This window comes from Pseudophryne corroboree, chromosome 10 (assembly GCF_028390025.1).
Source record: "Pseudophryne corroboree isolate aPseCor3 chromosome 10, aPseCor3.hap2, whole genome shotgun sequence".
Lineage (NCBI taxonomy): Eukaryota > Metazoa > Chordata > Amphibia > Anura > Myobatrachidae > Pseudophryne > Pseudophryne corroboree.
In genome coordinates, this window is record NC_086453.1 from 33,721,400 (window position 1) to 33,732,877 (window position 11,478).

Consider the following 11,478-nt stretch of genomic DNA (forward strand, 5'->3'; position numbering starts at 1 on the left):
CTCTCAGCTCTGGCACCATAGCAGCTGCACTCCCTGCACCTATGGTAGCTACACCCTGTATATATCACATGTAACTGTGACAGGGAAGGTGGCCCCTCTCAGCTCTGGCCCCATAGCAGCTGCCCTCCCTGCACCTATGGGAGCTACACCCTGTATATAACACATGTAACTGTGACAGGGAAGGTGGCTCATCTCAGCTCTGGGCCTCATAGCAGCTGCACTCCCTGCACCTATGGTAGCTACACCCTGTATATATATATCACATGTAACTGTGACAGGGAAGGTGGCCCCTCTCAGCTCTGGCCCCATAGCAGCTGCACTCCCTGCACCTAATACCTATGGTAGCTACTCCCTGTATATAACACATGTAACTGTGACAGGGAAGGTGGCCCCTCTCAGCTCTGTCCCCATAGCAGCTGCACTCCCTGCACCTATGGTAGCTACACCCTGTATATAACACATGTAACTGTGACAGGGAAGGTGGCCCCTCTCAGCTTTGGGCCCCATAGCAGCTGCACTACCTGCACCTATGGTAGCTACACCCTGTATATAACACATGTAACTGTGACAGGGAAGGTGGCCCCTCTCAGCTCTGGCACCATAGCAGCTGCACTCCCTGCACCTATGGTAGCTACACCCTGTATATATCACATGTAACTGTGACAGGGAAGGTGGCCCCTCTCAGCTCTGGCCCCAAAGCAGCTGCACTCCCTGCACCTATGGTAGCTCCATCCTGTATATAACACATGTAACTGTGACAGGGAAGGTGGCCCCTCTCAGCTCTGGGCCCCATAGCAGCTGCCCTCCCTGCACCTATGGGAGCTACACCCTGTATATAACACATGTAACTGTGACAGGGAAGGTGGCTCATCTCAGCTCTGGGCCTCATAGCAGCTGCACTCCCTGCACCTATGGTAGCTACACCCTGTATATATATATCACATGTAACTGTGACAGGGAAGGTGGCCCCTCTCAGCTCTGGCCCCATAGCAGCTGCACTCCCTGCACCTAATACCTATGGTAGCTACTCCCTGTATATAACACATGTAACTGTGACAGGGAAGGTGGCCACTGTCAGCTATGGGCCCCATAGCAGCTGCACTCCCTGCACCTATGGTAGCTACTCCCTGTATATAACACAGTAACTGTGACAGGGAAGGTGGCTCCTCTCAGCTCTTGGCCCCATAGAAGCTGCACTGCCTGCACCTATGGTAGCTACACCCTGTATACAACACATGTAACTGTGACAGGGAAGGTGGCCCCTTTCAGCTTTGGGCCCCATAGCAGCTGCACTACCAGCACCTATGGTAGACACACCCTGTATATAACACATGTAACTGTGACAGGGAAGGTGGCACCTTTCAGCTTTGGGCCCCATAGCAGCTGCACTACCAGCACCTATGGTAGCTACACCCTGTATATAACACATGTAACTGTGACAGGGAAGGTGGCCCCTCTCAGGTCTGTCCCCATAGCAGCTGCACTGCCTGCACCTATGGTAGCTACACCCCTGTATATAACACATGTAACTGTGACAGGGAAGGTGGCCCCTCTCAGGTCTGGTCCCATAGCAGCAGCACTCCCTGCACCTATGGTAGCTACACCCCTGTATATAACACATGTAACTGTGACAGGGAAGGTGGCCCCTCTCAGCTCTGGGCCCCATAGCAGCTGTACTCCCTGCACCTATGGTAGCTACGCCCTGTATATAACATATGTAACTGTAACAGGGAAGGTGGCCCCTCTCAGCTTTGGGCCCCATAGCAGCTGCACTCCCTGCACCTATGGTAGCTACGCCCTGTATATAACACATGTAACTGTGACAGGGAAGGTGGCCCCTCTCAGCTTTGGGCCCCATAGCAGCTGCACTACCTGCACCTATGGTAGCTACACCCTGTATATAACACATGTAACTGTGACAGGGAAGGTGGCCCCTCTCAGCTCTGGCACCATAGCAGCTGCACTCCCTGCACCTATGGTAGCTACACCCTGTATATAACACATGTAACTGTGACAGGGAAGGTGGCCCTCTCAGCTCTGGCCCCATAGCATCTGCACTCCCTGCACCTATGGTAGCTACACCCTGTATATAACACATGTAACTGTGACAGGGAAGGTGGCCCCTCTCAGCTCTGGGCCCCATAGCAGCTGCACTCCCTGCACCTATGGTAGCTACACCCTGTATATAACACATGTAACTGTGACAGGGAAGGTGGCTCCTCTCAGCTCTGGCCCCATAGCAGCTGTACCCCCTGCACCTATGGTAGCTACACCCTGTATATAACACATGTAACTGTGACAGGGAAGGTGGCCCCTCTCAGGTCTGTCCCCATAGCAGCTGCACTGCCTGCACCTATGGTAGCTACGCCCTTGGTCACGCTACATCCTGTAGCTCTGAGCATGTACCCTGCAGCCTGTACAGCCACCTGGAGCTTCCTAAGAATGCTATAGTCCACGTATGATTTATTTTACAGGGAGATAATATCCTCGTATGTCGGGTCATTGGAAATGGAACCCAAGCCCTCAGTACTGTGAGCCAGTAAAGCTATCCACTAAGCCAACCATGCTGCCCTACTGTGGTGCACAGTACTAGAAATACCATGCACACTGATTTCCCTATGTGTCTAATTATCCCATGCATGACCCGTCCCATCAATATAGGAAACTTTTCAAGTACAAATGAATGTCACATGGAGTACCCCCGGCCGGGAGTATTAGTGATGTAGGCTGTGTTCCACTGGTACTCATGCATCATCTGTATATTAATGATGCCACAGATACACGGGCAGATGTATTAACCTGGAGAAGGCATAAGGAAGTGATAAACCAGTGATATGTGCAAGGTGATAAAGGCAGCAGCCAATCAGATCCTGACTATTAATTTACATATTGGAGCTGATTGGCTGGTGCCTTTATCACCTTGCACATATCACTGGTTTATCACTTCCTTATGCCTTCTCCAGGTTAATACATCTGCCCCACGGTGTTTTATCACTACTGTTTCCAATTGTAATGTAATTGGCTGCGCTGTGTAAAAACTGTTTATAAATAAATAATTAGATAAATAAATACATAAATAAATGATACACATGAAGCAAATATTAAGAATTTACTCACCGGTAATTCTATTTCTCGTAGTCCGTAGTGGATGCTGGGAACTCCGTAAGGACCATGGGGAATAGACGGGCTCCGCAGGAGACTGGGCACTCTAAAGAAAAGATTAGGTACTATCTGGTGTGCACTGGCTCCTCCCTCTATGCCCCTCCTCCAGACCTCAGTTAGGGAAACTGTGCCCGGAAGAGCTGACATTACAAGGAAAGGAAATTTTGAATCCAGGGTAAGACTCATACCAGCCACACCAATCACACCGTACAACTTGTGATACCTTACCCAGTTAACAGTATGAACAACAACTGAGCCTCACTCAATGGATGGCTCATAACAAATCAATAACCCTTAGTTAAGCAATAACTATATACACGTATTGCAGAAAGTCCGCACTTGGGACGGGCGCCCAGCATCCACTACGGACTACGAGAAATAGAATTACCGGTGAGTAAATTCTTATTTTCTCTGACGTCCTAGTGGATGCTGGGAACTCTGTAAGGACCATGGGGATTATACCAAAGCTCCCAAACGGGCGGGAGAGTGCGGATGACTCTGCAGCACCGAATGAGCAAACACAAGGTCCTCCTCAGCCAGGGTATAAAACTTGTAGAACTTTGCAAATGTGTTTGAACCCGACCAAGTAGCCGCTCGGCAAAGCTGTAAAGCCGAGACCCCTCGGGCAGCCGCCCAAGAAGAGCCCACCTTCCTTGTGGAATGGGCTTTTACAGATTTAGGATGCGGCAGCCCTGTCACAGAAGAGGAGCCGACAGCGGACGGAGTCTGGCTCTGGGGGAAGCCCAGCATCTCCGGAGATGCAGGGCACGCACCCAGACTGACGATTCCGGGATCCCAGCGAAGCCACGCCCCCTACATACAAGGCCACGCCCCTTTTGCCAGGATCGCGACAGGAGATCAGGGGTGCGCATCGGGTGTCACCACACCCGGTGACGCCTCTGAGCAGGAGCACCCAGCTTGTTGGGGGCATGCAAGATAAACAGCGAGTCAGTCTTCCTGACTCCAGCCGTTCTGGAAACATATATTTTCAAAGCCCTGACTACGTCCAGCAACTTGGAGTCCTCCAAGTCCCGAGTAGCCGCAGGCACCACAATATGTTGGTTCAAATTAAACGAGGACACCACCTTTGGGAGAAATTGGGCACGAGTCCTCAATTCTGCCCTGTCCATATGGAAGATCAGATATGGGCTTTTCCATGACAAAGCCGCCAATTCCGACACACGCCTAGCCGATGCTAAGGCCAACAGCATGACCACTTTCCACGTGAGATACTTCAGTTCCACGGTCTTAAGTGGCTCAAACCAGTGGGATTTCAGGAAATCCAACACAACGTTAAGATCCCAGGGTGCCACTGGTGGCACAAAAGGGGGCTGAATATGCAGCACTCCCTTAACAAATGTCTGAACCTCAGGCAGTGAAGCCAGTTCTTTTTTAAAGAAAATGGATAGGGCCGAAATCTGGACCTTTATGGACCCCAATTTTAGGCCCATAGTCACCCCTGACTGTAAGAAGTGCAGGAAACGACCCAGTTGGAATTCCTCTGTAGGGGCCTTCCTGGCCTCACACCAAGCAACATATTTTCGCCATATACGGTGATAATGCTTTGCTGTCACGTCTTTCCTAGCCTTTATCAGCGTAGGAATAACTTCATCCGGAATGCCTTTTTCCGCTAGGATCCTGCGTTCAACCGCCATGCCGTCAAACGCAGCCGCAGTAAGTCTTGGTACAGACAGGGCCCTTGTTGCAGCAGGTCCTGTCTGAGAGGCAGAGGCCATGGGTCCTCTGTGCGCATTTCTTGCAGTTCCGGGTACCAAGTCCTTCTTGGCCAGTCCAGAACAATGAGTATTGTTCTTATTCCTCTCTTTCTTACTATTCTCAGTACTTTTGGTATGAGAGGAAGAGGAGGAAACACATATACCGACTGGTACACCCACGGTGTCACTAGGGCGTCCACAGTTATCGCCTGAGGGTCCCTTGACCTGGCGCAATATCTTTTTAGCTTTTTTTGAGGCGGGACGCCATCATGTCCACCTGTGGCAGTTCCCATCGGTTTGCAATCAGTTGGAAGACTTCTTGATGAAGTCCCCACTCTCCCGGGTGGAGGTCGTGTCTGCTGAGGAAGTCTGCTTCCCAGTTGTCCACTCCCGGAATGAACACTGCTGACAGTGCTTGCACGTGATTCTCCGCCCATCGAAGAATCTTTGTGGCTTCCGCCATTGCCATCCTGCTTCTTGTGCCGCCCTGGCGGTTTACATGGGTGACCGCCGTGATGTTGTCTGACTGAATCAGCACTGGCCGGTTTCGAAGCAGGGGCTCTGCTTGACTCAGGGCGTTGTAAATGGCCCTTAATTCCAGTATATTTATGTGTAGAGAAGTCTCCAGACTTGACCACAGCCCTTGGAAGTTTCTTCCCTGAGTGACTGCCCCCCATCCTCGGAGGCTTGCATCCGTGGTCACCAGGACCCAGTCCTGTATGCCGAACCTGCGGCCCTCGAGAAGATGAGCACTCTGCAGCCACCACAGAAGAGACACCCTGGCCCTTGAGGACAGGGTGATCAGCCGATGCATCTGAAGATGCGATCCGGACCACTTGTCCAACAGATCCCACTGAAAGATCCTCGCATGGAACCTGCCAAAGGGAATGGCTTCGTATGAAGCCACCATCTTTCCCAGGACTCGCGTGCAGTGATGCACCGATACCTGTTTTGGTTTCAGGAGGTCCCTGACCAGAGATGCTAATTCCTGGGCCTTCTCCACCGGGAGAAACACCTTCTTCTGTTCTGTGTCCAGAATCATGCCCAGGAAAAGCAGACGCGTCGTAGGAATCAGCTGCGACTTTGGAACATTCAGAATCCAGCCGTGCTGTTGCAACACTTCCTGAGAGAGTGCTACGCTGATCAACAACTGCTCCCTGGACCTCGCCTTTATGAGGAGATCGTCCAAGTATGGGATAATTATAACTCCCTTCTGCCGAAGGAGTATCATCATTTCGGCCATTACCTTGGTAAATATTCTCGGTGCCGTGGACAGGCCAAACGACAACGTCTGGAACTGGTAATGACAGTCCTGTACTACAAATCTGAGGTACTCCTGGTGAGGTGGGTAAATGGGGACATGCAAGTAAGCATCTTTGATGTCCAGCGACACCATAAAATCCCCCTCTTCCAGGCTTGCAATAACCGCTCTGAGCGATTCCATTTTGAACTTGAATTTCTTTATATAAGTGTTCAAGGACTTTAAATTCAGAATGGGTCTCACCGAACCGTCCGGTTTCGGTACCACAAACACTGTGGAATAGTAACCCCTTCCCTGTTGAAGGAGGGGGACCCTGACAATCACTTGCTGGAGGTACAGCTTGTGAATTGCCGCCAGCACTACCTCCCTTTCCATGGGGGATGCTGGCAAGGCTGATTTGAGGTATCGGCGAGGGGGAGTCGCTTCGAACTCCAGCTTGTATCCATGAGATACAATTTGTATAGCCCAGATATCCACCTGTGAGCAAACCCACTGGCTGCTGAAGTTTCGGAGACGCGCCCCCACCGCACCTGGCTCCGCCTGTGGAGCCCCAATGTCATGCGGTGGACTTAGTGGAAGCAGGGGAGGACTTTTGTTCCTGGGAACTGGCTGCATGGTGCAGCGTCTTACCTCTACCCCTGCCTCTGACAAGAAAGGATGCACCCCTGACCCTCTTGCCTTTTTGGGAATGAAAGGACTGCATTTGATAATACGGTGCTTTCTTAGGCTGTGAGGAAACCTGAGGCAAGAAAGTAGACTTTCCAGCTGTCGCTGTAGACACGAGGTCCGACAGACCGTCCCCAAACAATTCCTCACCCTTATAAGGCAAAACCTCCATGTGTTTTTTAGAATCAGCATCTCCTGTCCATTGCCGAGTCCATAAGACCCTCCTGGCAGAAATGGACATAGCATTAATTCTAGAGCCCAGCAGGCAAATGTCCCTCTGAGCATCTCGCATATATAAGACGACGTCTTTGATATGGCCCAGGGTTAGCAAAACAGTATCTCTGTCGAGGGAATCTATGTCGTCTAACAGAGTATCTGTCCACGCTGCTACAGCACTACACATCCAGGCTGAAGCAATAGCAGGTCTCAGAAGAGTACCAGAGTGTGTATACACTGACTTCAGGATAGCTTCCTGCTTTCTATCCGCAGGCTCCTTTAGGGCGGCCGTATCCTGAGACGGCAGGGCCACCTTTTTAGATAAGCGTGTCAGCGCCTTGTCCACCCTAGGGGATGTTTCCCAACGTAACCTGTCCGTTGGCGGGAAAGGGTACGCCATCAGTAACCTCTTAGAAATCACTAATTTCTTATCAGGGGAACTCCACGCTTCTTCACACAATTCATTTAATTCATCAGATGGGGGAAAAGTCACTGGCTGCTTTTTCTCCCCAAACATATAAACCCTCTTGGTATTAACCGGGTTACTCTCAGAAATGTGTAATACATCTTTCATTGCAATAATCATGTATCGGATGGCCTTGGTCATTTTAGACTGCAAATGTGCCTCATCATCGTCGACACTGGAGTCGGACTCCGTGTCGACATCTGTGTCAACCATCTGAGATAGAGGGCGTTTATGAGCCCCTGACGGTTTCTGAGTCGCCTGGGCAGGCGCGGGCTGAGACCCCGGCTGTCCCAAGGCTGCAGCGTCATCAAAGCTTTTATGTAAGGAGTTTACATTGTCATTTAAGACCTTCCACATATCCATCCAATCAGGTGTCGGCCCCGACGGGGGCGATACCAAACTTATCTGCCCTTGCTCCGCCTCCACGTAACCTTCCTCATCAAACATGTCAACACAGCCGTACCGACACACCGCACACACACAGGGAATGCTCAGACTGAGGACAGGACCCCACAAAGTCCTTTGGGGAGACAGAGAGAGAGAGTATGCCAGCACACACCACAGCGCTATATAACACAGGGATTTTCACTGCTAATAAGTGATATACCCAATAGCTGCTTTTTTTGTATTCTTTGCGCCTAAATTTATGTGCCCCACCTCTCTTTTTAACCCGTTTTGTACCTGGATACTGCAGGGGAAAGCCTGGGGAGCTGCTTACAGCGGAGCTGTGAAGAAAAAATGGCGCTGGTGTGCTGAGGAAGAAGGCCCCGCCCCCTCAGTGGCGGGCTTCTGTCCCGCTTTCAGTGTAAAATAATGGTGGGGTTTTTTACATATATACAGTGCTAGACTGTATATATGTATTTTTATGCCAAAGGTACTTCAATTGCAGCCCAGGGCGCCCCCCCCCCAGCGCCCTGCACCCTACAGTGACCGGAGTGTGTAAGTGTGCTGGGAGCAATGGCGCACAGCTGCGGTGCTGTGCGCTACCTTAATGAAGACAGGAGACTTCAGCCGCCGATTTCGTCGTCTTCTCCAGCAGAAGCTCACTGAAAATAAAAAACCTAATAAATACTTTCTTTACTAGTAAGCTCAGGAGAGCCCACTAGGAGCACCCAGCTCTGGCCGGGCACAGATTCTAACTAAGGTCTGGAGGAGGGTCATAGAGGGAGGAGCCAGTGCACACCAGATAGTACCTAATCTTTTCTTTAGAGTGCCCAGTCTCCTGCGGAGCCCGTCTATTCCCCATGGTCCTTACGGAGTTCCCAGCATCCACTAGGACGTCAGAGAAATGAAAGGATACACATGAATCAAAATAAATCAATGATTACACAACTGTTTTGTTTTACTTGCAGGAGCTAAATATGGGAAGACAGCTGTCCGTGGATGCGGAACCAAAGCAATCTGTGACATCGGAAGCCAAACCCACAATTATGGAGGCACTAATCTGAGAAGAGAGATCACCTGCTCAAATGACGGCTTCAGCCTGCGCTCCAGTTTACTGCTTCTGGCCATTACAGTTGCATCGGCATTCAGATTAATGCTGTAGTCCACATTGGTCATCGGCAGTATACAGAGCCACTGTTCCAGCAGTGTTCAACTTCCCGTGTGTGACCGTTGGGAGCGCAACTTTTGGTGTCTGTTTAATTTAATTTTTTTATGTCAAGCACTTAAGTGCATGCATTAAATATTAATATGTTGTGCATGGGACATGCTTACATCACCGGTTACTGTTCCTAATAATACCAGGCCTACCCGTGGCCCTTAGGCTTTTATTTTTGCCCACTCACATACTAATAACATTGCTCAAAACAAAAAAATGAATGATTATGTAAAACAATCTGAATAATACCGCACAAATAAAGTAGACTATTTAACGATGACATTAAACATCTATACAATTAGGTAGAGAGGCTGTGCTGTTTATTAAACATCTGTGAGTGAGGTTAATAGATAACTTGCTATTGGAATTGCGTTGTACCTATACGCACAGTAAATAGCTTATTTATTACAGACATGTCATACTGGGCAGGGGTGATATAAAATATCCCGTTTAAACAAACCTCCAATACATGAAAGTGGCAAATGTGGCCATATGCAAAGGTGTCCGTTCTTCCATCCATCAATGATCACTGAATAACTGGAAAATGGCCCAAATAATGCAAATTGGCACAGCTAATACTCTGGACAACATTTGCACATACAGTATGCAAGCTGGTGACATCTTATCCATTGCCAGATTAAAGTCCACATGAGTATATGGCTGAAAATTATCAGTAGACTATTGTGAGAAGCAGAGGAGGTGGGACCAGTGCTGAGTGGGTGTGGCCAGTGCTGTGTGGTGCGTGGCCAGTAACTTGAGGGCGTGTACACCCCCTGCACTGTCAGCCCCAATATCTTCCTAATATGAAAAAAAGTTTAAACAATTGCATTATTTGTTGAGGATAATAGAAAATTCTATTTATTATGACCAAGAGGCAGCTATCATAATGATGGTCCTATGTTATGTGGAGGCCTGGTGCTGTTGTCCCATCCGCTCCATTGTTAATCTAGTCCTGCATGCAGGTGATGAGTGTAGCCAAAGATCTTATTGCAAGAGGTGGCCAGTAAACCAAACAGATAAAATAAGTATTGCACACTGTGTGAATGGAAAATGAAAGTGATATATATGTATAGTGCCAACGCCCTCACCTGTACTGGGTGACAGCTGTACTTTGCACCAGTGTTGGACTGGGCCCACCGGGGGAATGCCGTGGTAGAGGCCCATGCTTAGGGGTGTGGCCAACTGTCACAGAGGCTTGGCTAACCATTGTATGGGCCCCATGATAAACATATATAGTAAATAATGCTAGTGCATGCATGATAATAAACCAGATTGATAACTGCAATGCACCGTAGATAATATGTATAATGTACAATTCAAGTGCGCAGTCAGGAATCTGTTCCCTAGAGGAGGAGGAGGGCCCCCAGGCAGTGGGGCTCACCGGTGGTTTCCCCTGTACCACTGTGGGCCAGTCTAACCCTGCTTTGAACCATTATTTCACTGGTATGATGTGCGCCAGTAACTTCTGAATATTGAGGATATTTCCAAACCTTTTCCAAACTGGCCAAGTGATCATCCGTCCTTGTATAAATGCATAAACAACAGCGGAAGTGAAAGATAAGCTGCTTCTTGTAAAGTAAAAGCACATTGTTTCATTTTATTGAGTCCCTGAGCCAGAATATCCCCTGCGCTAAAGTATGTCTCAGAAGCAAGTGTAGAAGTTTCTTCCTTCATGGTAGCAAAAACATTATGTGTCTATGTAATTTTTTTACAATTAAAAATTCAGTTTCATCCTCTGCTTCTTAGGGCAATGAGACAAAGATCGCAATGCAGTCAGAGTCATCGCAACTTCATTACTGTATATAATGTTTGTGTGGTTTCTATGCACTAATCACTATGATGCACAAAGATAACAGCTTTCTTCCAATGTTGATAATGATTGTAAATGGTGATGTGAGTTTGGGAGAAACCGTTCTAGGTTACCTCTGGCGACACCTACAGGGGATAATGGTGTACAGTGAAAAATCTATGTTAGCCAAGAATAACAGTCCATTGTACAGTAATGTCACTTTCATGTCTGAGTATGAACATTTATCGGCTGTATCAATAAAAGTTCAAAAATTATTCGGTTTGATCTGTGTTAGCGAATTCCTATCTCTTCAAAGTAACCCCCCCCCCCCCCAAAAAAAAAATATTAATAATTAAATGCACGCTGGAATGAACAGTCAATGATGTCCCATCCTTACCCTTCCAGGCTTTTATGCCTCCTCACCCTTCCTCAGAAGTTGCTGCAAGGATGGTAATAAACAATGATGTTATGAGATCCCTGACTACTTTTATACTAGATGTCTGGTACAACTGCTGTTATGCGTTATATTATTATTTCAGTCTGTGCTTCACGCACTAGGAATCTCCATATAAGGCTTAATAATGATATCATGCTCTTTCACTC

At 48.6% G+C, this 11,478-nt stretch overlaps 1 protein-coding gene across 2 annotated transcripts in view; it reads left to right on the forward strand.

Moving 5' to 3' along the window:
- Window positions 1-11,150, forward strand: part of LOC134965896 (phospholipase A2 inhibitor and Ly6/PLAUR domain-containing protein-like) — a 102,478-nt gene extending 91,328 nt beyond the window's left edge. For both annotated transcript variants that reach the window (XM_063942290.1, XM_063942289.1), the window contains exon 5: window positions 8,839-11,150. In XM_063942290.1, the coding sequence (XP_063798360.1) occupies window positions 8,839-9,032 (194 nt within the window). In that variant the 3' untranslated portion in view covers window positions 9,033-11,150. The remainder of the gene's footprint in view (window positions 1-8,838) is intronic.
- The last annotated feature ends 328 nt before the right edge of the window (window positions 11,151-11,478 follow it).